At 33.7% G+C, this 27,245-nt stretch overlaps 1 protein-coding gene across 2 annotated transcripts; it reads right to left on the bottom strand.

Annotated features, from left to right (window-relative positions):
- Nucleotides 1-4,302: 4,302 nt before the first annotated feature.
- On the bottom strand, nucleotides 4,303-27,245 carry LOC123702217 (phenoloxidase-activating factor 2-like). Of its 2 annotated transcripts, none has more exons than XM_045649901.1 (9): nucleotides 27,118-27,245; nucleotides 14,969-15,161; nucleotides 14,002-14,128; nucleotides 12,915-13,020; nucleotides 11,748-11,857; nucleotides 9,263-9,513; nucleotides 7,608-7,792; nucleotides 6,499-6,663; nucleotides 4,303-4,486 (listed from the first exon to the last, which is right to left on the bottom strand). In XM_045649901.1, exons 2-9 carry the CDS (start codon nucleotides 15,159-15,161, stop codon nucleotides 4,325-4,327), a joined length of 1,299 nt encoding a protein of 432 aa, XP_045505857.1. In that variant the 5' UTR covers nucleotides 27,118-27,245; the 3' UTR covers nucleotides 4,303-4,324. The 2 variants fall into 2 exon arrangements, with proteins under 2 accessions (XP_045505857.1, XP_045505858.1); XM_045649902.1 differs by having other exon boundaries at nucleotides 9,263-9,492.

The raw sequence follows: 27,245 nt of genomic DNA, 5'->3' as shown, positions 1-27,245 counted from the left end.
TAAAAACTATGTTTTTGGCTTCTATATCGATTATAGATCACGGCCCAAGTATTCTTTTAAAAAAATATTCAATGTACAGTTTTGACTTTCCTACGATTTTATTATATGTATAGATTTTACAGTATTTAATAAAATCATTTAATTTTTTGTTCATTTTCATTAGAAATGTCAATTTTTCTCACCAAGGTGGAAATTTGGATGATAAGGATCTTGTTAGAAAAATATAAATTTTGACTAAAATCGGCATTTTTTTTTTCAAAAATCAAATTACTAATTAATAATCAGAGTTATCACCATTTACATTAATTTACAAACGATATCGGTTGTTCTTACTTAAAATTGAATACCAATGTCTTATTGCGGTATGTGTTCTTTGGAAGTGTTCGTAAAGTTGTTGATCCGTAATTAAATTTTGCGGAAAATCTTTTAGAGCGCTTAGTTGGGCATTTTCACAAAAATGTACCCCCTCCTTGAAAAATATATTTTTTTTGATAGTATTATATTTTAAACTTTTTTTGGTCTCTTTAAAACGGAAATTCAATATACTTCAAGAAAACATATAATATGATGGGTTTAAAATGAGAAAACTGTAAAAATAATAGGACACAATGGAAAGTCTCGCAATTTTATATCAGTTGTGTGACTATATTCAGTAGCTGGAAAAACAGTGTAAAATATAAGAATTTTTAGATATTGTTTATTTATTAACTTAAAATCGTTATTTTGTATATTTTAAACACTCACTATTCCCAACTTTTGGATCTAAGCTAATTAAAAAAAACAATAGTATATTCAGTATTGTGACTCTGGTTCTTCAACTGTCATTATTATCTTTACATTTAAAATGTTAGATACTTTTTTAGAGAAAAGGCAACAAATATTACACTTATTTATTATTCTCCATTAAAGAGAGTGATTTGAAGGGCATTAAATGTAAAATCTACTGAAATATTTAAAAAATTCAGCTCCGTAATATAGGGACAGTCACACAACCGAATACCCAAAAAGGGAAAGGGTGCGTTTACATGGCGAAAAAAAAGTACGCAGGGACACATAATAAATATAATTATAAACTTAACTTCAAACTAAATTATCACAATCAGTTCGGGCTTAAGCCATCACATTATTATTATTTATCTAAAGGGTAAATTACTATCAAGATTCAAGAATAAGAAGTCTCTTTTAAGTTTTATATTGGCACTAATCAAATTAATCAGTCGATAATCAGTCTTCGTGATTCGTTTATTATTAACCTTAAATAATCTCAATCACCATATTGGATAAAAAAATCTTGTTTCAGTGGACGCTGCAAACACGAAGGTTAATCTGTAAATAAAAAAAAACCAACGAAAAATATCGTGAAAAAAAATAATTTTTGTTCCATTATTATCTTTAGTAGTTATACAAGGCACATTGTCTAGATTCTTAGTTCTGCTGGCTTGTTTTGTTTCTTTTTCTGCATAATGCTTCTTTTTTTTTTCTTCAAAAAAAATTTTACTTCCTCATGCAAAATGATCAATTAGCTGTTGCGATTTGTATGGGGAAATAATTTTTATTTTTGAAATCTACTTTTTGCCGTGGTTTCCTACTCAGTCAAAAATGTCTTAGAAAAATATTTTTATAGCTCAAGAAAATCGCCATGTAAACATTGCTTTATGTGTTCAGGCATGTTGTGACTTTTCGTTCAGCGTATATGTGACCGCTCAAATAGTCACACAGCGGAAGTCACATTTGATAATCCTCTAGTAATAAAAACGGTTTAAAATATAACCACAACACTTATATTCATCAAAACTTTTGATCAACTTACATATAAAAACATTTAAAACAAAATTAACTAAATACTACAAGATAAATAGATAGAAATAAGCCAAAATATGGTCACATACCTGAATGAAGAATTTGGTCCCTGCGGCTTGCAAACACGCGTGCACTCCTTCTAAGCAGTTTTTTGACCCTGAGGGCTTCTAACCTGATAAGTTGCATAGCAGTAGCTATGGTGTTGACAGTAATGCAAAACTATTTGAACCACAGTAATTTTCTTTTTAGAAAATCGGTGACACAACTGAATGTTCCGGGAAGGACAATTTTTTTGATTTTATTTTTTATTTTTTTATCTTTTATTTTGTTATATAAGGTTATTATATTTTAACTATTATCACAGTAACTGATTATCCTGGACCAAATAAAACCTTAAAAGATGGTACCTTTCTTACAAAAAAGTTAAGAAATAATTTAATAAACGCGTAAGAGTAAGCAGGGGACAGCGTAAAATTACCCATTTTTCAATTGTTATTTATGATTAACTTAACTTTATTTTAGATTTTGTCATAGTTTTTGTTAAAAAAACAAAATATTGTATACGTATAATCACTTTGATAACATATATAAATAATTCTGGCAACTACTTCATTATACAGAATTTAATGAATTCGAGGGACAGTTGAAAATCAGGGGGGTATACATTTTTGTGAAAATGCCCAGTTGTGACATATCCTAAGCATATTTAATAGAATTAAAAGACGAGCGAATATCCAGAATAAAACACAATACCTATTCTTTATGACATTATTTAAAAAAAATACGCCAAACTATACACAATTTTTACTTGATGCAATCCTCAAAGATCATGGACATAGTGTATTGCGCCTTCCACCATACCATCCAGAACTCAACCCAATAGAGTTACTATGGGACATAATTAAAGGGAAAGTAGCATCACAAAATGTGAACTTTAACTTGAAAACTGTGGAAGAATTATTTAGAAAGGAAGCAAATGCTAATAGTCTGGATATGTTTAGTGACGTTTGGAGAAAGACGCGAAAACATGAGAAAAAATATATTCAATTAGAACCAAAAGTAGATAATTACACTGACTCATTTATAATAACATTAAGAAATTCCGACGGCGAAACATCGTGTTCTTCGAGCGATGAAAGTTTCAGTGAAGTAGAAGATTACGATTACGATTAAATAGATTCTTCTTCTTCTCTATAGATACTGCTTTCTGAATTGGTGGTAAATGTTAAAACTGTTAAACTGTTATGACGATTCAAAAGTGCTTCTAGAAGAAGTCTAATTGTATAAATGTTTGAGTTTGAGTTTAAAACCAATAGTGTGAAAATTATACAATAAACATGTAACACGTATTTGTTAGCGCGTATTGGTAGGTATTACGTACTTAGTACAAATATAATATTTCTTAGATATTTTTACTCGACCAAAGTCAGGACAAGACTGCTCCGCAACTGCAGAAAATGTCCGTCATTTAAATCACTATCAAAACAACCATCCGTGTGTTGGGACTTGGGAGTGAGCGCACGTGTTATTTGTATTGTTTTTATGACCTGAAATTTAATTATTATTTGATAATTGAATGATTATTAATACTTTTATCCAATTGATTATTTTTAGAATAAATAATGAAGTTCATCAATTGATTTACTTTTAAATTATAATTTTACAGGTAAATTATGAGAGCTTTCATAATTATATTTGCATATATTTATCTACAACGCACCCATTTTACAATTCAAGTCTAAAATGAAACTAGAGTCGCATTTATTTTTGAACATACTGTAAGTGAAATTGCATAAGTGTGAGTACTGTGAACATGCCAGCTTTCCTTAATTGACCTGTAGTAAGTACTTACATCATTGTTCTTAAATTTATGAATAGTTATGGTTAAAAGAGGCCCCTGTGCCTGAAGTAGGATCATCTGATGACGATAATGGTAAAGGTCAAATAAAACACCAAACAGCTCTATCCATACATATATATTATTTAATAACTGTAAGTCTTAACATCAGAGCCCTCGCCGGCTATCTCGTCGTCTATCTAATTGCGCAGATTACCGACGTCCACGTACACGATCCTCCATGTGACTATATACTATTTTTTACGTAACGGCAATTTTTCACACGAGGGCAAAATCAAGTATTTCTATATCTCACGTGCTATTCTTATATTACTGTAAAGTTTCATCCAAATCTGTCCAGTGGTTTTTTCGTAAAAAGCGTAATAAACATCCAGCCATACTCAAAACTTTTGCATTTATTATATACTAGCGGTCCGCCCCGGCTTCGCCCGTGGTACATATTCACGTTTTCTCTACATAAGAACCATCCTCGTACTTCAAGGAATATAATAAAAAAAGAATTAAATAAATCGGTTCAGCTGTTCTAAAGTTATGCGCTTACCAACACATTTTGGGATTCATTTATAATTATAAGAAGTAGGATTACAGAACACCCATTTTCTTAATAATTCACTATGCAAAGGTAAAATAAAACACCAAACAGCTCTATCTATACATATATTTTATTTAATAACTGTAAGTCTTAACATCCAAGCCCTCGCCGGCAATCTTGTCGTCAATCCAATTGCGCAGGTTACCAACATCCACGTATACACCGGGTGTACCGTCCTCCCCGCACCCGATCCCCCACGCGACTATACCGTTCTGTACGTAACGGTCTTTTTCGTACTGGAAAAGAAAAAAAAAATAATAATATCAATAAATACACTTTATTCAGCACCATTACAATACATATAATTTGGTAGTGACCCTGCCTTCCAAGCCAGAGGTCGTTGGGTTCGATTCCCAAACTGGGCAAATTTTTGTGTGATGAACATAGTGTTAATACACCCAGACACAGAGCAAACTTATGTAGATAATTATAATTATGTAGATAATTATATCTATATAAGTATTTATTTAAAATTATATATGTATGTTTATCAGCCATCTAGTTTCCATAACACAAGCGAAAGCTTAGTATGGGATCAGATCGTGCCATGTGTGTAAATTGTCCCGAAATATTTATTTATTTATTTATAAAAAATAAACAGACAATATGTTATAAAGCTAACTTATTCGCTACTAAGCGATTTATACCAGGCAACCTATGGGTAGAATTTTTAATTATAAAAATAAGAAAGAGGTGAAAAACAATCTATAGGTACATATAATAAATCTGTAGAAGGGTCAATTCTGTACATTGAAAATATTGAAAAAATAAATAGCAGGGGGTGTTACTGGATCGATACCAAACCCAAATATGTGATTAAAAAAATTTTTGTCTGTCTGTCTGTCTGTCTGTATGTGAAGGCATCACGTGAAAACTAGCGGTTCGATTTCGATGAAACTTGGTATAATTATACCTTATTATCCTGGGCGTAAAATAGGATACTTTTTATCCTGGAAAAATACGTAGAAAAAAATTAATCTTAATTTTTCAGTTTTATCCATAGACGTTGTTCCGTAGAACCGCGAACACACGTTGCGTATTATTATAGGCCTAGCCGTATTTGGGAATTGGTTCCAATAGATATTTATAAGATGTTATTGACAGAGGTACTCAAAATGGAGAAATAACCATCCACGCGAAGACCGACATCCGCGCGGACGGAGTCGCGGGCGGAAGCTAGTAGAAAATAAATTTATTGCCAAAAACATTACATACAAAATTTCTCTTAATTAAATTAGGCAAATGGACACAGCCTCAGCAAAAGAGAGTAAGGTAAGTAAAAAGAGTAACATATTAAATTTGACAGAGAAGGAGTATGAAAAAATGAATTAATAGTAACAAAGTTTGTTATTTGTAAATACATATATCAAGTATTAAAACACGAGGAAAAATTATATTCAACCGTGGTATAATTACCGGCACGTAACTTGACAACTTAGTCCAGTCAACTAAGTCCCATGTCCCTGCGTAGTGGGGTAAGGGGCAGATGCATTATGAATAAATCTGTTTCACTGATCAATCGAGCAATCGAGCGTAGAACCGAGGGGTCCTGGGTTCGATTCCCGGTGGAGACGAAGAAAAATGTCTCGGTCTGGCAGGACACAGAAGGCTGATCACCTACTTGTCCCTAAAGAAAATCGATCAGTGAAACAGATGTATGCATAATGCATCTGCTTCTTACCCCACTAGGGGACACGGGACTTCACTTTTTATACTTACATAGAAAAAAAGAAAATAAATAAAGTTATCTATTTATTCTTAGTTAAATAGCTAATACATAGTTTTTTTTATTTTTTTTTTATTCAATTCATTGCAGACATAAAACTCTACCAATGCAGCGAGTGCCCACGCTCGTTCAAAACATCATCAAATATGAAACAGCACATCATAATACACCATAAACAGAATTCTTAGTAATTGTGTGACAATTACTAAGAATTAGGAAGATATTTTCTGAATACACATGAGAGTGAGTTGATGTGAGGTGACTCATTTGAGTGAGCCTTTCTATAAGCTTGTGTTATACCTGGTCGTTGAAATGTAATATTGTTAGTTAATATCTAATTTGATTAAAGTGTAGTGTATATTGTATAAGAAAGATGTATACTTATTTACAGGATGGTAAAATGGAGCTACATCTGCCAACAAACTGTTTTACAGTTTGGCAGAGTACTATGTTATTATGTATGTGTTTTTTTGTTCTGAAATGAAAAATAAATAATAATATTTAACGTTATAAAAGTCTCACCTGTATGGGACAAACGAGGGGTGAACCCCCATCCCCTTTACATGTATCTTTCCCCCCAACTCCCCCCGCGCACATAAACGACGTGTGAAGTTCGAAGAAATGCCCCAAACGCGTTTTGCGCAACGCAGTTTGACATTGACGCCTTTCAACTACTGGTAATTCCACCTAGAAACAAAAAATGCATTTTTATTTTTGTTTATTTATTTTATTATCTATACAGGGTGTCCCACTATTGGCGCGATGGGACTTGTAGTTTTGCATACACTGATCACGTAAAAAATACATAAACAACAAAATTACGTCACAAATTTTTTGCTAAATTTTTCCTGAAAATCCATGTTTTCTTCTCTAGCTTCGCGCAGCCGGCATATACCGCTTCGCTAATGTGAGCATTTTGTCTATGAAAACATAATCTTAAACGATAGCCCACGTGCGGGTGGCAAAGTTGGGTGGGTTGCTTGTTAGGGGTACACAAAGAGTTTTAAGAATTCATCTATTTGAAAAAAAAATGCATCTGGAATTTTTATAAGTATTTTCTATGTACTCAGCGTGTGCAAAACTATAACCTTCATTGAGCTTAGTATAACCAACAGTGGGAAATCCTGTAGAAGTATTTATTTAAAATTATATATATATGTATGTTTATCAGCCATCTGGTTTCCATAACACAAGCGAAAGCTTAGTATGGGATCAGACTGTGCCGTGTGTGAAAATTGTCTTGAAAAATATTTATTTATTACACTTACTATGCTAGTATACATATTTCTATTAATTAATATTAGAACAGATAAAAATCTATCGTGACGCGGTTATTATATTCTTTAAAAAGCTTTAGTTTCTATGGATGTCTATTTTTGGTTTTTGGTAGATATTAAATAAACATATTTTTCTTATTCTATGTACTTTATTCGACAGACTGATTGAAAAACTGTATTGTATTTAAAACTTATAAAAATAGTCAAACATAAATAAAACCCCATTAATCGAGGAAGGCTACATTTTATCATCACGCTAAGACCAACCGGCCACGCGGGTGAAACTGCGGAGCGCAGCTAGTCGAATATAAGCGTGTTAAACACTGCCAAAAAAAATAATAAAAAAGAACTCACCCGCTTCAATATAACCTGGTACCGTCCCTCCTTCCCGAACTTATCCTTACCCCACCCGGACGCAAAGCACTGAGTCCCCCCCACAGCACGTTCCCGGGGGGGAGGTAAGCATACCACACCTACGTTGGGTGCCAACTCCAGAGGGGATGACAGAATTAATAGGGCTATATCGTAGAATAGGTTATCTGAAAGGAAAAAGATGTCAGATTAGAAGTGAAACTTCGTTGGCAAAATTCCAAGATTGTCGCCTTACTCCATGACGTGACTGTATTGTCATGACGCGATCGAAATTTTACTCTCAACGAGCTTAAAGAAGTTTCACTTTAATTTAATGACTCAAGGGGAAAGACGATGGTCGAATTCCGTTTAAAAAATTTCTTATTTATAAGGCATTTGAATGCTAAACAAAATATGAAATTCAACAAAAGCCACATTCCATCGTAAAAATGTTCTAATCATTTAAATCTATACTTTAATATTATAAAGCTGAAGAGTTTGTTTGTTTGTTTGTTTGATCGCGCTAATCTCAAGAACTACTACTGGTCCCATTTGAAAAATTCTTTCGGTGTTAGATAACCCATTTATCGAGGCTAGACCAACAGGAGCTAAGCAACGCGGTTGAAACCGCGAAGCGCAGCTAGTGTTTCATATTGGTTGAGACGGTCGCTATAATAATAATATTTTTTTTTTTAGGCACATAAAACCTTAAAGAGGACAAAGGTTGGCCGAGAGATCGATCGAAAGGCAGAAAGACTCGGGTTCGAATCACGCCTGGTGATCGAATTATTTTTATATTAAAACTAGCGGTCCGCCCCGGTTTCGCCCGTGGTACATATTTCGCAATTATAGGTAAACTATGGTCTTTCTCAGGGTCTAAAGATTGACTGTCTCAAATTTCATCAAAATCGGTCCAGTAGTTTATGCGTGAAAACCATACATAGGTATATACATAATTACAAACCTTTCCTCTTTATAATATTAGTATAGAAAAATGTCATTTATAAAGGTCAGATTGTTTACGTTTTATATCTCGTCTCGTTGGCCTTAATAGATCATTCAGACAACTTACAAAAACAAATAATCACAATTATAAACTAGCTTTCCGCCCACGGTTTCACCCGCGTTCTGAAAGAAAAAACCGCGTAGTTCCCGTTCCCGTGGGATTTCCGGGATTGCGTCATTTTCCCGGGATAAAAATGTCCTTTCTCGGGTATCAAAATATCTCCATACCAAATTTCATGCAAATTGGTTCAGTAGTTTAGGCGTGATTGAGTAACAGACAGACAGACAGAGTTACTTTCGCATTTATAATATTAATATGGATTGAAGAATATTTAACAAATTTTACAAAACGCGATTTATTTATATGTATTTACCACAAGCGTGTTCACGGGCCATCTCGTTAAATCTATACTAATATTATAAAGCTGAAGAGTTTGTTTGTTTGTTTGAACGCGCTAATCTCAAGAACGATGGTCCTGATCCGATTTGAAAAATTTTTCGGTGTTAGATAGCCAATTTATCATCACCCTAAGACCAACAGGAGCGGAGCAATGCGTGTGAAACCGCGCGGCACAGCTAGTGATGAATAAATCCCGTTTTAAATCCGTTTAAAATCCTAAAAACTTGTGTAAATCAGACAAAATAATACTCACTCTTATTAAAGTCCTTATGCACAATCGTCTTAGCCACATCCCGATCTTGGTGCGGATAGATCTCTTTCGTTGTTTGCGTGTCCCATTCCCCTGCTCTGACCTTTAGAGCCTTCGTAGTGGTCACATAATGCGCAGCTGTTAGCACCACTTTAGGGTGTATCAACGAACCACCCCCCACGTAAACGTTGAGTTTCTGACCATCTGGCTCATCATCGTTAACTGGCTCTATCCTGGGATCAACGTAATTCAAACTGGAGGTCAGATTAGATGACATGGGGCGGAAACGGTCGGGTCATTGGTTTTGACGTGCATGGTCTTCTTTCGAGCATAAAGGATTCTACTAGTATCATACTATTAGTATAACAGCACCGTGTCAGGATTAAGTAAAGATATAGAAAGCAACAGGATATGTTCTACTATGGTGGTAAATTATTATTATTTATTGCTCTAAACGGTGAAGGAAAACATCGTAACGAAACCTGCCGAAGAATCAAAAGTTCGACGACATATTATGTCTTCCGCCAACCCACTACTTCATTGCTTGATCTATTTTAGGGGCGATTTTTCAATCCTTGGTTAAAACTTATTCATCGAATATCGTATTATACAACCATTTCAAAAATGTGTCACTTGTTCGTTTTTTGGCATTTTACATGTAACATCTGTGTACTATTGTGTTATGTGTATGTTTTATTGGACAGATAAGATTTAACTATGGATTGAAAAATCAGCCCTAAGAGAAATACACCGGCCTATGATGATGAAATTGTTATTTTACAGTATTTTCACGATACAGAAGAGAACTAGAATAAATAAAAAATCTACTACAATAAATAAATGTTTAAGTTTGAGTTTAAACTCATTAGTGACGATGCTGATCAGTGACAGAACGATCTAATGTACTCAACGAATACTCATACTTTTCTTCACTACATAGTATGAAACAAAGTCGCTTTCTCTGTCCCTATGTCCCTTTGTATGCTTAAATCTTTAAAACTACGCAACGGATTTTGATGCGTTTTTTTTTAATAGATAGAGTGATTCAAGAGGAACGTTTTAGTATATAATTTATTAGGTTTTAGACAAAGCGGGCGAAACCGCGGGCGGTAAGCTAGTTAAAAATAATTTATTTTTGCCTGACACTTTCCTGTGAACATGATACGTTCTATGGATAAAGGCTTTAAGTGGCAAGTTTGACTGTATTGTTATCATGCAGGGATACCATTATATCTTAGATCTAATGTAACTAATCTTACACATTCTAACCAGTCTAGGTATTGGAAACATGCCGTGAAACAAACATACAGTGCCAATTTCTTCCATTTTAACCCCGAAATAAATGTTCATTAATTAATGAATAAAAAAGAATGATCCCGACTGATAAATATATTTTTAATTAAAAAAATATTGTAGCATTAGCTACAATATATAAGCTACAATTAAAAATATATTTAATTGAAAAATAATCAAGAATTATCTTGATAAGTGCACAAGTTTAAATTTAATCAACCCGACAAAATGTCTGTGTGAAATCTGTAATATTTTGGACATAGGTACCTATTGATTCTAAGGCCGGTTTTAGAGCTTGACCGACCATCAGTGCGTACGTCAGTTGCGCTTGTCATATGTATGGAAATTCATAAAACCGTTCATAGCTAGACCGACCATACGCACGCGTATTTCCATACATATGACAAACGCGACTGACGTGCGCACTGATGGTCGGTGAAGCTCTGCAGCCGGCCTAAATAAAAAGGGCAAAAATATTCAAAACAAAAGTGCAACCCCGTGCTTTTAACATGCTCGTGCTGACCAGTGCAAAGGAATCAAACAATAATTGACGTACAATAAACAATAAGACTCACAAACACGCTCAAAAATTGTCCGAACTAAAACTCTGCCCACGCGTCCATTAAGCAGAGTTTTCTAATGAACAATGGACTTTGAACATTACTGCGACGGAATATGGTGTTAATTTCATTAACAAAAACCGACAATTCTCAAACGACTTAAAAAAAAGGAAGAGGTTTTCGATTCAACTGTATTTTTCTGGGTTTGTTACCACAGAACTTTAGTCTCAGTGAACCGTTTTTGATGATTTTATTTTTATTTTTTATAACTAATATATTACTTATTATACAGGGTGTCCCAGCAACGGTATACTAAGCCCCAAGGAGGTTATAGTTTTGCATACGCTAATTACATAAAAAATACTTATAAAATTCCAGACGAATTTTTTTGTCAAATAGATGAATTCTTAAAACTCTGTACATCACCGTAATTTTGTTCTTTAAATATTTTTTACGTGATCAGTGCATGCAAAACTACAAGTTCCTTGGCACTTAGTATACCAATAGTGGGACACCCTGTATCTGTTCTGACAATTTAAAGATTGAGCTTGTTAATATAATAATTATGACCAATAAGCGTCTGTGAGTCAAGTTTTTTATAGTGCGTCAATAATAATTTATTATGTAAATCTTACTTCAAAACAGCGACCATCCAAGGGAACTCCCCGAACTTGGCTTCGCCATCTTTGTCACCGGTGATACGGAACCCGACACCGTCTGGATTCCTCCAACCGCAACCTTGACGCTGTGAATTTGGGTTTTAGCAGTCATAAATAAATAAAATAATAAATCTATACTAATATTATAAAGCTGAAAAGTTTGTTTGAACGCGCTAATCTCAGGAACTACTGTTCTGATTTGAAAAATTCTTTCGGTGTTAGATAGCTCATTTATAGAGGAAGGCGCCGTTATTTATTTTTTTATTATCATCACGCTACGATCAACAGGAGTGGAGCCACAGGGGTGAAACCGCGCGGAGCAGCTAGTCATAAATAAATAAATAATTTATTGCATAAAAACATGGTACATACAAAGATATTTAGATTAAAATTATAGAACATTCATGATTTTACAATAACTATACACAGCATACAATACTTAATTGTTAATTCACAAAATGAACGTTGAGTGATTAGTTACAAGTTTACAACTTACAATGTATACTAATATTATAAAGCTGAAAAGTGTGTTTGTTTGTTTGAACGCGCTAATCTCAGGAACTACTGGTCTGATTTGAAAAAATCTTTTGGTGTTAGATAGTCCATTTATTGAGGAACGCGCTAATCTCGGGAACTACTGGTCCTATTTGAAAAGAATATTTCTGTGTTAGATAGCACATTTGTCGAAGAAGGCTATGTTATATCATCGCGCTACGACCAAAAATAGCTAGTGAATAAATAAATAAAAAGTCCGTGTGTCACTCGGGGACTGCTGCGGTTGCGCTATTGCATGCTATGCCTTCAAGCCACACCTCCGCCCGTCGGAGTGGGGAGCGTGAGGTGTTTTCGTTACGGAATTTCTCGATTCGGTCCCCGCGCTCAAGGCCCGCGATAGAAGCTATGCAATAGCTTAATAAAAAAAAATGTATTTTCTTTATTTCAAAACTAGCTAACCGTCCGCGGCTTCGCCCGCTTTGTCTAAAACCTAATAAATTATATACTAAAACCATCCTCTTGAATCACTCTATCTATTAAAAAAAACCGCATCAAAGTCCGTTGCGTAGTTTTAAAGATTTAAGCATACATAGGGACATAGGGACAGAGAAAGCGACTTTGTTTTATACTATGTAGTGATGATCTTACCTGATCAGCGATAGGTGGCGCTGGGGTGATAGGATTGTCTGGATTCCTCGTGTCTGGGACAGCACAGCACACGTCAAGGTATGATGGGCAAGGGCCATCTTGGACTCTGAAAGATTAATTATATTTATTACTAGCTTTCCACCCGCAGCTTCGCCCGCGCAGTCAAAGAAAAACCCGTTCCCGTGGGATTTCCGGGATAAAACCTATCCTATTTCTCGGGGTAAAAAGTAGCCTATGTCCTTTCTCGGGTATCAAAATATCTCTATACCAAATTTCATGCAAATCGGTTCAGTAGTTAAGGCGTGATTGAGTAACAGACGGACAGGGTTACTTTCGCATTTATAATATTAGTATGGATAAACAAGAAAACTTGTAAAAATGAATGTTTTTTTATGCGAATATCACAGATTTTTATGATACTTTTGTGTCATATTTAAGTACCTATACATAATAATCTCCTCATAGGCCTCCGCCCAGGACTTTGTACGTGCACCCCCCTTTTTCCCGTTCCCGCAAGAATTTCGGGAAATCCTTTCTTAGCGGATTGCCTACGTCCTATCATCTACCTGCATACCAAATTTCAGCCCGATACGTCCAGTGGTTTGGGCTGTGCCTTGATAGATCACTATATCAGTCACCTTTGAGTTATATATTAGATATACTAATATTATAAACCTGAAGAGTTTGTTTGTTTGAACACGCTAATCTCAGGAACTATTGGCCCGACTTGAAAAATTCTTTCGGAGTTAGATAGCCCATTTATCGAGGTAATCTAAAGGCTATAATCATCACGCTAAGACCAACAGGAGCGGAGCAACGCGGGTGAAACCGCGGGGCACAGTATAGATTGAAATATTTGCTTTGCACAGTATAAATTAGAAAGAAAGAAAGAAAGAAAATCATTTACTAGGTACACCACATTGACACATAAAACATAGGTAACAAAATTTAAAAAAAAAGAACAGAACGCAAAACAGAGAAAATAACAATAAATTTGTGTGGCGACCTAAATGGTGAGGCCCTCAGCATATTATGTCATGCCGACATGGTCGGCATAACGCTTTATTTATTAATTTAATTATCTTACCGTATATCAATTATTCCAACACCGTCTGTGATCACGGAATTATTCGCGTTACACAGATAATATCTCACGCACTCCCCTTGTCCACCATCTTCCATGGTACATGGCGTGTACTCTGTGTCTTGGTTCACTGAAAATTAATGTCATAATAAGTAATATGTTATTTATTTAGTAGATAGTCAATTTATGGTCAAATTAGATCAAATATACTAATCTAAAAAAAATGAAAATATATACTTTCGTAAGTATATATTTACATTTTTTATGAGTTTTTTTTTAAATCCTTGTTGCTTCCACACAACAGCAAGCGTGGTAAGGGATGACTGACACTACCTCCCCGTCATCCGTTAAATCTTTTTCTAAAGGGGTTTGGGTTTGGCGTCGTGATGAACATTCACGGCCAGTGGGTGAAACTTGGATAATATACGAATATTTTAAGAACAATATATTGTGAGCAAAAGTTATTATGGACATAAATCTCGAAACGTATTAGGAATAGAGATATTTGGTTTTGTAATATTCATTTATCTAGAATCTACTTAGATGATTTATTATAAGATTTTTCTGAGTTTTTTTTGGTTTCTCCCTTATTTATTTAAGAACTAGCTTTTCACCCGCAGCTTTGCCCGCGCAGTCAAAGAAAAACCCGCCTAGTTCCCGTTCATGTGGGATTTCCGGGATAAACCCTATCATATTTCCCGGGGTAAAAAGTAGCCTTTCTCGCGTATCAAAATATCTCTATACCAAATTTCATACAAATTGGTTCATTAGTTAAGGCGTTATTGATTAACAGACAGACAGACAGAGTTACTTTCACATTTATAATATTAGTATGGATTCTAATCAAAACGATGTACCTATACGAACGCTTATATACGCAATATATTGCACTTTTAAAATATCCAAGTTTCTGATGTTGAAAAGACAAAGATGGTAACCATTTTTTAATATAAATAAAACTGTCACTTACCTTTAGGGGGTGGTACGATAGTAGAAGGTGTCGGTATCTTATTGTTTGCGTTGGTAACCGCCGCGTTGTCTGCTGTTGGAGTGCTCGGTGTCCCGAAAAGATCCCGAATGATGGCGTCCAGGTCTCCAGCCATTTCCGTTTGCGCGCTGGCGTATGCCAGGCACACCACGAACAGTATTATTGACTTGTTCATCTGTAAATAATATAAAAATGAATAAATAAATATTTCAGTACAATTTTCACACACGGCACGATCTGATCCCATACTTAGCTTTCGCTTGTGTAATGGAAACCAGACGGCTGTATGTTGTATAAATAAATATATAAATAAAAATGACTGATAAATATACATATATAATCTATACATATAATAAATCTGTAGAAGGGTCAATTCTGTACATTGAAAATATTGAAAAAATAAATAGCAGAGGGTGTTACTGGATCGATACCAAACCCAAATATGTGTTTAAAAAAATTTTTGTCTGTCTGTCTGTCTGTCTGTATGTGAAGACATCACGTGAAAACTAACGGTTCGATTTGGATGAAACTTGGTATAATTATACCTTATTATCCTGGGCGTAAAATAGGATACTTTTTATCCTGGAAAAATACGTAGAAAAAAAATTATCTTAATTTTTCAGTTTTATCCATAGACATTGTTCTGTAGAACCGCGTACACACGTTGCGTATTATTATAGGTCGAGCCGTATTTGGTCTTTATAATAGATATTTATAAGATGTCATTGTCAGAGTTACTCAAAATGGAGAAATAAACCATCCACGCGAAGACCGACTTCCGCGCGGACGGAGTCGCGGGCGGAAGCTAGTTTTAAATAAATTCTTATATAGATAATTAGCACCCAGACACAGCAAACATCTATGTTCATCACACAAACATTTTCCCTGGGTGGGAATAGAACCCAGTCCCCACGACCTCTGGCATGGAAGGCAGGGTCACTAGGTTACCAACCCAGCCAATCGGTCAGTCAAAATAAAATAAAATCTTTATTATTTTAATATACACATTAATCCTAACAAATATAAATGCTTAACTCTGTGTATCTGTAATATGTAAAATTTATGATTTACTAGTTATCTACCCCCGGATTCGCCCGCGTAGTCAAACCCGCATAATTCCCGTTCCCATGCGTATTTCGGAATAAAACCTACCTACCTATATACCAACCAAATTGCATCAAAATCGGTTCAGTAGCTTGGATGTGAAGAAGAGACAGACAGTCAGTTATAATATTAGTTATAATGAACTTATTATGTGTCAACGTGTATAAATAGTAAACAGAGATAAAGCGGTCAGACAGTTATATAAACAAACTAGGTTTCCGCCCGCGGCTTCGCCCGCGCAGTCAAAGAAAAACCCGCATAGTTCCTGTTCCCGTGGGATTTACGGGATTTCGTCATTTACCCGGGATAAAAAGTAGCCTATGTCCTTTCTCGGGTATCAAAATATCTCTATACCAAATTTCATGCAAATTGGTTCAGTAGTTAAGGCGTGATTGAGTAACAGACAGACAGACAGAGTTACTTTTGCATTTATAATATTATGGATAGGATTATAAGAATCAAATTTATCAATAAACAAACAAATTATTAAACTGCTTTTAAAATATATAGGTACCCAGCAAGCACAAAACACCATTATAACAAACTTATGATAGCACGAGTTCATGTACAAAGCATTATAACCAAATCGTATATCGGCTGTATTTCTTTTATACGACTCTTATAAGTAAAATTTGGGCCCCCCCTTTAGACAGCGTTGAGCTATACAAAGGCAATTTAATAGCATTATAATCATCGTATTAAATCATTAATTAAGTCAGTTATGAGCACATGAATAAACAAATGGCATTTTTTGCGACTTCATTACAGTTATTATATAGCTTTTAAAATTACAATCTGTTATTAAAATTTCATAACAATGCTAACTGTTGTAAGTAATTCCTTTGTAAAAAAGAAAATCTTATGATTTTAAAAATATATTGATCTGTTTTTGATCGTGCAACGTTATGTGGACTTGAAATATTTAAATGTGAAAATTAATATTGAATGATGGGTAAGTACCGCCTGTATTTCTGAATGTTTTGAGTGAAATTAGCTGCGCGCATCAGTTTGTCGGGTGAAATATACATGTTATTGAGAAAGAATACACGCGCCCTCGCTAATATACTTTATTAGTATATATTTTTTTTTATAAAATATAACCTATTTTAAACAAATATCACAAAATTTAGATTATAGCAATAGTTTTAACAATTAAAGTACCTTATAAAGGTATTGGTACAAAATACAAATGATTTCATTCCCTTTCTAGTCAGATCTTAGTAAATTGTATTATTTTTGTAAGATAGGAAAAGGAAAGCAAATGGCGACAAATGAAATTAAAGCTTTAGGCATTTGACGATAGCATAATAGTGCTGTTAATTTTAATATGGCTCGTCACAAAAATTAGAGCTCGTATAATAGTGTAATACAAGACACTTATTATATTCAGCCATATGACAGCACTTCGGAAATATGTTATAATTAGTGACTGATTTTATCGAGCTTATCAGGGAACCGTAATTACTTGGTATAAAATAAATAAGCCAAGATTTTTAATTAAGCCATTTAAAAAACCAACTTGCTTGTTCTTTTCAGAGCCAACATGCCCTGCAAAGTAAAGCGTTTCCCAACATAATATGAAGATGCCGATGAAGAAGTTTTTTTTGTTTACTACAATTATTATTAATAAAATCAGTATAGTTACTCCTTTTTAAGTTTTCATTTGAATCCGCCTGTTTTTTAGTTTTATTCAAAGCCTTTTTATCCATTAACCAAATTCAAATTACGATGTTATTAATACTCATAGTTCTAACAATACTTTTATTTCGATCAATATATAGCTATATACTGTAGAGATGAATAAATTTGAAAGAAAACGGAGCAAAAGCATTAATTGTTATAAAGTCAATGTTAATATAGGATTAGCAATAAATTAACACAATAATGGACTATTATAAAGCTTTTATTCTTTAAAAAACCAACATACGTTCAAAGGCACTATAAAATAATTTATTTATGCTTATTTAGAGCGTAACATTATTAAAATTACCAATATAAGATAATAGTCTTACTATAAGTTTGAAAGCTGTTTTAGAAGCTGTAATTTAGAATTATCCTCCGTTTATTTAAGATTTTTGACATTGTAACAATTTTTTGGTAACCATTATATAACAGTTAGCATTATTTGATGAAGCAAATGCTTTTATAAAGTACTTATATTTGGATAGTGACGATTTAAATAATTAATATAACTTCAAGTCATAATTCTGTATATATTTTTGGTTAATATACAAGTTATGTGCTTGCTGGGTAGTTACTAGTTGGTGCTTTAACTCACAAATGTTCTGAATTCTTTTGACAAAGTAACAAAAACTTGTTTCAATTTTTCCTCAAATCTATACTAATATTATAAAGCTGAAGAGTTTGTTTGTTTATTTGTTTGTTTGAAAGCGCTAATCTCGGGAACTACTACTGGTCCGATTTGAAAAATTCTTTCAGTGTTAGATAGCCCATTTATCGAGGAAGGTTATGCTATATATCATCACGCTACGACCAACAGGGGTGGAGCCACGGGGGTGAAACCACGCGGAGCAGCTAGTCTCATATAAATACCAAGCTGTTTATTTTAAAAGGACAGATTTTTGAATGTTAATTAACCTTTAACAATTTCATAATTTTACCGCTTAATTTTATTGCCGACAATTATTTGCCAAAGATTATTATTAGGGTTTACTGGCAAAATAGCGTTTGTTGGGCTATAGATTCGTAAAGATTATAAATTATAATAATTCGTAGATTATAGTACCTATGTATACTAGCTTTCCGCCCGCGTTTTCAAAGAAAACCCCGCCTCGTTCCCGTTCCCGTGGGATTTCCGGGATAAAACCTATCCTATGTGTTAATCCAAGTTACCCTCTATATGTGTGCTTAATTTCATTTTAATCGGTTCAGTAGTATTTGCGTGAAAGAGTAAGAAACATACATACACAAACATCCATCCTCACAAACTTTCGCATTTATTATGTTAGTAAGATAGGATAGGATTGTACAGCCCCCGGATCTAATGGAAGGTAAACCCGGGCCACTCGCCCCGGGCGTCAGTTTAATGGGGGAGCCAAATCCTGCATTCCATACCTAATGTTGTTTGTGTGTTTCTGCTTTATGTCACAAATCAAAATTATTAGCTAATTTAGATAATATAATGTGAATTAACTTTACTAAATTACTAGCGGTCCGCCCCGGCTTCGCCCGTGGTACATATTCACGTTTTGTTCTCTACATAAGAACCATCCTCGAACTTCAAGGAATATAATAAAAAAAGAATTAACGAAATCGGTTAAGCCGTTCTCAGGTTATGCGCTTACCAACACATTTTGGGATTCATTTTTATATTATAGATTAGGACAATTGAATGAATAATTCACGTTAAATAAATATTATTTCACATTTAATTCGAACCCTCATCTTAATTGTGTTCATGTTTTTAGCTATCGGAATAAAACCACATTTATTAATATTGCTAAATTCAACTTTTTATCAAGTGGGTAAAACGTCAAAGTAAAATAAATAATGACAATACTGAGAAGTCTTAATGACTTCTAAGTATTGTGATTATTTACTTTGATCTGCTATTATAGTCGAGCCAATTTAATAGGCAACATTTGACGTCTATCAATTTTATCTTCGAAGAGAGGTAACCTGCTTAAAAACATCGATTAAAGTGAATTAATCGATACGGATTTGAAACATTTGTCAATCGAATTTATTAATTTATGATGATTTTTATTCACAAGTAATCAATGCATTCGATTCTAGATGTCAGATTTCGATTTTTAGAGTAACATCTCTGGTATTTAAAAAGAAAAAAGGATTATTGACACAAAATTGTAGCGACGTCAGTTCTTCAATTCAGAAATTGTTTATTATGTTTAGTATGGTTTATCAGTAAAATGAAATCTTAAAATTACTTGTATCGGTCATTATTATTATAAATATGTAATCATAATTGAAAAAAGTTAAGCAAATGTGCAGTTCTAACAAAACGAAATATCATGTTATTCTATGTCGTCGTTACTAGGTTACGTTGTTGAATTTTGTTGAACTGTCAAATGTTGCCTATTAAAATGGCTCTACTATAGTTGCAACGAGACGATAAACATAGTATTGTCCGTTGTTTTTTATCATACTAGGTACTTTATAGAATTAGTAAGAAGAATTAGTAGTAAGTCTCCCGGCGCGGGCGGCCGCGGCGTTTAGAAGCGCACGGACCTAAACTCGCGAGGTGCAGGGTTGTCACTTGTCACGTTGATATCTATACTAATATTATATTATAAAGCTTAAGAGTTTGTTTGTTTGTTTGAACGCGCTAATCTCAGGAACTACTGGTCCGATTTGAAAAGTTCTTTCGGTGTTAGATAGCCCATTTATCGAGGAAGGCTATATATCATCACGCTTAGATCAACAGGAGCGGATCAATGCGGGTGAAACCACTCGGCACATCTAGTTTAAACTATAATGCTTTTATGTTATTAAGTATTCTTACGAAGCAATTATTATCAAAACCCTGGAATAACGGGAATCTACGTGCAAAATTACAAAAAAATATTATAGTGAAACTTTTATTACATCGTCTCAAACTTTTTGGTCTGTGTAGCGCATGTCGCGTGACGCACGATACGTACGATAATTATCGTACAAATACGACAATTTTTAGTTAAATGTCTATAGTGTGACAAAAAGTTTCACTTTTACCGTGGTTTCATAAAACCACACAACATTTTTTATATTACATACCATATTACATTTATATCAATAAAGATCCTATTTAGTATAATTCTAATATAAATATTTGAGAACCATCAAATCAAAAAATTTTATCCTTGTTATCTCTGTTAGCTACCACAATCGAGAGTTTCGTACACGAAATTATTCGGTGTCTCATCAAAATAAAGCTACAAACGGAAAATCAGCTTGATAGTAGTCACTTGCAAAAATGGGCGATGTATCCTGAACTATTATAGGTACATATTTTGAACAAAGAACCTCGTTTTTATTAGTTGCTCAAAAAACCATACAATTATTAATCAGAATGCTCTATCGAAAACCTATTAGCTTTAAATTATTCAAACTATTGTAGTTTTTAATTTGTTTTTTGTAACATGCATATAATATAACACCCATCCATTAAATGACCGCGCGTAACCTCGCTTCACCTTCTGAAGAACCGGACTAAAACTAGTACTAACCTTGAAATCTCATCTTTATTTGTACAACAATCGAGTTTTTTAGAATCCCTCAATATATTGAGGAAAACCGTGAAATAATGTTTTTAATTATTTACGAAATTCAAGGCTTATTTACGCAAAAACTGAGTCTTGGTTATTTAAAAAACCTCTAATATTAAGCACAATTAAATCAGGAATTGTTGTAACATAAAATTGTAACGTAAACGTTTTTCAAATCGAGAAGTATTTAACTTGACTATTGTTTTCAAAATAGCTTGATAACAACTTAATATTCAGGGAGACTGTTTTATAAAATTAACTCGATAGTTGCTAAATTAATTTTTTTCCTCAAAAAGTGCCCAATGTTTTTAACCGACTTCAAAAAAAAGGAGGGTGTTATTAATTCGGCTGGTGTATTTTTTTAAAGTGACAATTGGTTTTTATCTCCCACTAGATATCCGTCCGCGGCTTCGCCCGCTTTGTCTAAAACCTAATAAATTATATACTAAAACCTTCCTCTTCATACACTCTATCTAATAAAAAAACCGCATCAAAATCGGTTGCGTAGTTTTAAAGATTAAGCATACTTATAGACAGAGAAAACGACTTTGTTTTATACTACTTATGTAATGATTAGTAGGATAATAATACTTCAGAAGATGTTTTATAATTATCATCGTAAATCGGGAAAATGCGATCGAAGTCGCCGTCAAAAGCTAGTATCTCATAAAAATATCATGAATATCAATGTCAATAAAACTGAATCTCTTCAACGCGCTGTCAAAACACCTATTACATTTTATTATGATAACTCGTTCTTGCTAAACTGTTTTATTTGCATAATCTATGGTAAAAAAAACTAAAGTCTGTGGTTTTGACAGTGACGTAATTCAAGAATTTGGCGGGCTATCGTTAAAACTTAAATAAACTTAACTAAATGTTTTTTTTATTAGTTTATTTTATTGCTAGCTGTGCCCCGCGGTTTTAAATTTTAATAATAATATACAGGGTTACTTGTAAAACACCAGCAACCTCGCAGGACAAGATAGCTAACATCATAAGTAACAACATTTGTTCGACGACTTTTGAGTTTTGGCATAACGCAATAAATTATTTTTAAATGATTTCTTAAACTTTTATTGTGCTCTCCTAATATTTGTAAGTCTATGTTCTATTCATTATCGGATGGACGACGCGACGCCCCCTTCCCCCTCTCGTTCGCTTCGTGTTTACAGAATTTTTGGGAGGCGTAGAGTTTATAATATTCAAACGGAAAATTAAATGAATATTTATTTTTGTATGAAAATAAAATCTAACAAATTATCAAAAGTCGTAGAACAAATGTTGTTTGCTTATGATGTTAGCTATCGTGTCCTGCGAGGTTGCCGGTGTTTTACAAGTAACCCTGTATAATATACTTAATTCGAATTGAATTTTAATTTATAGATATGATATTTTTAGGTATTTAGCATCGTGGGCTACACTATAAGTTATTGATCTATATTTTATAACTTCATTTTTATTTGTATTCATATTGTATGTAAAAATATATTTTATATATTCTTATGTCGTGGCCATAACGTAGATTTGCTCATTTCATGAAATGGTTGAATGTCTATTGGCCACATCATAATGTGGTTTGATCAGATCAATGATAAGAAATTGTTTCTCGATATGGGCAACTAAACACGCGGTTTTTTCATGAAATTATCAAAATTATTTGATCATTTCGTAAAGCAGTTACATTAATTATTGGTAGAGGCGCTGCAAGCTCTGTGTTTATGTGTGAAGATGACGGCTGCTGGCGAAAATTTTATTATTCTCAGTTAAAAACTTCATTATTAATTTAATTACAATATGAAGAAAGTCATAGCACATAATTTACGACGAAGAGGTTCGTCGAGTACTATGGAAACTAAGGATAGGACCTTATATTTAAGGAAAAATGCGTCTAAAATCCATTCATTTGAAAATGGATATTTTCACTAACTTAAATGTTAATAAACAAGTTCTTAAAATATTCCGAATGTTTTAAATATTTTATGGACTCCATATATTTTATACGATCTGGCCAAATGTGGATGACAAATTCGTGATACGTTGACGATTCAACGATCTGGTCAAACTATGTTGGCCACATCATGAAATGCGCCCATTTCGTGAAATGATCAATCATATCATTAAAAGAGAAAATCTACGATATGGCCACGACATATAGATGTATAAATTAATGCGTCTGTAAGGTCAAACACTAAACAACTGATAAACAGGTTTAAGTTTAATGACACTAATGAATAGAATACTAGCTTTCCGGCCGCGGCTTCGCTCGCGTTTTCAAACAAAAACTCGCATAGTCCCCGTGGAATTTTCGGGATAAAGATTGTTCTGTCATATCTCAGGTCTCAAGATAAGGATCGGATTTTGAAACGGTCCTTTTTTTAATAGATAGAGCGATTCTCGAGGACAGTTTTAGAATATCGTTTACTAGCTGCGCTTCGCGGTTTCACCCGCATGGCTCCGCCCCTGTTGGTCTTAGTAGGATGATCTGTGGATGATATAATATAGCATTGCTCGATAAATGGACTATCTAACACCAAAAGAATTTTTCAAATCGGGCCAGTAGTTCCTGAGATTAGCGCGTTCAATCAAACAAACTGTTCAGCTTTATAATATTAGTATAGATTGGGTTTAGTTTAGAGAAAGCGGGCGAAGCCGCGGGCGGGTCGCTAGTTTAGAAGTTAGGTAAGGTTCGCGGTTCAAATGCTTATAAATACAGATAGGTACTGAACAATTTAATACACTGCGAATTTACGGGCAATCACAAACCATGCATTATGTAAGAAATGACCTCATACGACCTCCAACATCAGTTTATAAAAAATAAATAAATCTATATTTAATATTATAAAGCTGAAGAGTTTGTTTGTTTGTTGGAACGCGCTAATCTCAGAAACTACTGGTCCGATTTAAAAATTATTTCGGTGTTAGATAGCCCATTCATCTAGGAAGGCTATAGGTATATCATCACGCTAAGACCAACAGGAGCGCATCTAGTAACTAACTAACTACGTAATACAATGTATCAAGAGCGTTTTTTTTTAATTTATTTCAATATGAAATTAAATTTAAAATATTGATTTAATAAATGTACGAAAGAAAGAAACCATTATAAATTATAGTTTTATTAAATTTAATTTTATACATTCCTGTAGTTGGTAACTAATATATAAATAACTAGCTGTTCCCCGCGGTTTCAACCGCATTAATCCGCTCCTGTTGGTCTTAGCGTGATGATATAATATATAGCCTATAGCCTTCCTCGGTAAGTGGGCTATATCTAACACCGAAATAATTTTTCAAACCGGACCAGTAGTTCCCGAGATTAGCGCGCTCAAACAAACAAATAAACAAACTCTTCAGCTTTATTAAGTATATTAGTATAGAAGTATAGATAGGGAACTCCCCGATTAACTACGAAACTTGTGAAAACCCCAGGGAAGTTCCCTCTTTATAACTCGACCGACTAGACTCGACTCGACCCGATGACTCGATGCTGGTGGCTATAAAGCAAAATTACCAATCTTCTAATAAAATATGATACGTGTAATATTCAAGACCAAATCTAAAAAATAACATAATATATCAAACTAGATGATATTTTCCAGGATTCTGTTTGATTAAAAACATAAAATAGGTATATAAATTGACTTGATAAAAAAATTCACGAAGTTACCTCTAATTTTCACACTTTTACGATTTCCCCGGAAAGCCGGTACGTTATAATTGTGAACCGTAAATAATCTTATATGAAACGTTATATATGGCAATTATAATTTATTTCACTAATTGTACACTAAAATATTCTCAGGAACTAGGTACCTACTGGTCCAATTTGAAAAATTCATTCGGTGTTGAATTTATCGAGGAAGGTAAGGCTATATCATCACCCTAAGAAAAACAGAAGCGGAACAATGTAAGTGAAACCGCGGGTTACAGCTAGTTTCGTATATTTTGCGTATGATATGTATTTGAATAATACTATCTGATCCAAGAAACAATATTATTCGGGGACAACAGGAGATAATAAAAAATTAAAACTTATTAAAAATCGGTCAAGCGGTTTCAGAAGAATTTGGTAACAAAAACTAAAAATAAGAATCAGCTCACAATTTCCACTAATTCCTACTATAGAATAATATATCCTACATGTTCTACACATAGGTAATATGCCGAATTTCATCCACTTTAGATCAGCCGTTTGTAGGTGAAAGAGATATTATTATGTAAGCAGCGAGCTATTTATCTATCCAAATTAAAATGTTAAATATACCTATACTAAGTAGGTACTAATAGATTTCCGCCCGCGGCTTACCCGCGTTTTCAAAGAAAAACTCGCATGGTTCCCGTTCCCGTGGAATTTCCGGGATAAAACCTATCCTATGTGCTAATCCAAGTTACCCTCTATATGTGTGCTAAATTTCGTTGTAATCGGTTCAGTAGTATTTTCGTGAAAGTGAAATTTTGTAGTCTAAATGGCTAGGTAGGTACATATTAATTATTATCTAGATACATATAATAAATCTGTAGAAGGGTCAATTCTGTACATTGAAAATATTGAAAAAATAAATAGCAGGGGGTGTTACTGGATCGATACCAAACCCAAATATGTGATTAAAAAAATTTTTGTCTGTCTGTCTGTCTGTCTGTCTGTCTGTATGTGAAGACATCACGTGAAAACTACCGGTTTGATTTCGATGAAACTTGGTATAATTATACCTTATTATCCTGGGCGTAAAATAGGATACTTTTTATCCTGGAAAAATACGTAGAAAAAAAATAATCTTAATTTTTCAGTTATCCATAGACGTTGTTCTGTAGAACTGCGAACACACGTTGCGTATTATTATAGGCCTAGCCGTATTTGGGTCAGATAGATATTTATAAGATGTCATTGTCAGAGTTACTCAAAATGGAGAAATAAACCATCCACGCGAAGACCGACATCCGCGCGGACGGAGAAAGCTAGTACATAATATGTATAATAAATCTGTAGAAGGGTCAATTCTGTACATTGAAAATATTGAAAAAATAAATAGCAGGGGGTGTTACTGGATCGATACCAAACCCAAATACCTATGTGATTAAAAAAATTTTTGTCTGTCTGTATGTTCAGGCATCACGTGAAAACTAACGGTTCGATTTCGATGAAACTTGGTATACTTTATAATCCTGGACATAAAATAGGATACTTTTTATCCCGGAAAAATACGTAGAAAAAAATAAATCTTAATTTTTACGCGTGGACGGAGTCAATAAAGTTTAAATATTAAATAATAGTTACCTAGGTACATATTAGATATAATTATGTAGGTACTATACTAAATCTCTGCGCGCGACTTCGCCCGTTTTGTAGAAAAGTTTATTCAAAAACCTCAAGAACTACCTAGGTATGTATTAAAAAAAACCTCATCAAAGTCATCATTTTGTAGTTTTAAATATTTAAAATTTTGAACATAGGATTACATAGGCACGGACAGACAGCGACAGAGTCTTTGTTTTGTAACAGTATTTATGATAAACATAACAATAATAATTCCTTAATAATAAGCCTCAGCATTTTTAGAACAAAGCTTTTCAATAAGTTACATAAATGTTGACATTATTATGACCACTTTCGTGAGGATCTCATGTTTTTGTAAATAGCATCAGCATCAGTCATAATGAAATGATAAACAAAATCTACTAATTATCATCTAGGTAACTAGGTATATGTATCAAAAATAACATTTTCTCGTTATAGCAATACAAATAATATTACAGAACTAAATACCTAGATAAGTAAATATTAGAACAAAGACTCACCGTGTTAAAACTGGCATCACGTCTTTCTGCCACAATGGTCACTCAACGTTTAATATTATGTTTTATTTTCCTTAACGTTGACCTCCACAGTAATAACGACATTATGATATTATTAAATAACTCGATTC

This window comes from Colias croceus, chromosome 23, assembly GCF_905220415.1.
Source record: "Colias croceus chromosome 23, ilColCroc2.1".
NCBI classification, from domain to species: domain Eukaryota; kingdom Metazoa; phylum Arthropoda; class Insecta; order Lepidoptera; family Pieridae; genus Colias; species Colias croceus.
Note: the sequence above shows the minus strand (reverse complement) of the source record. Positions and strands in the feature narration are given on the sequence as shown.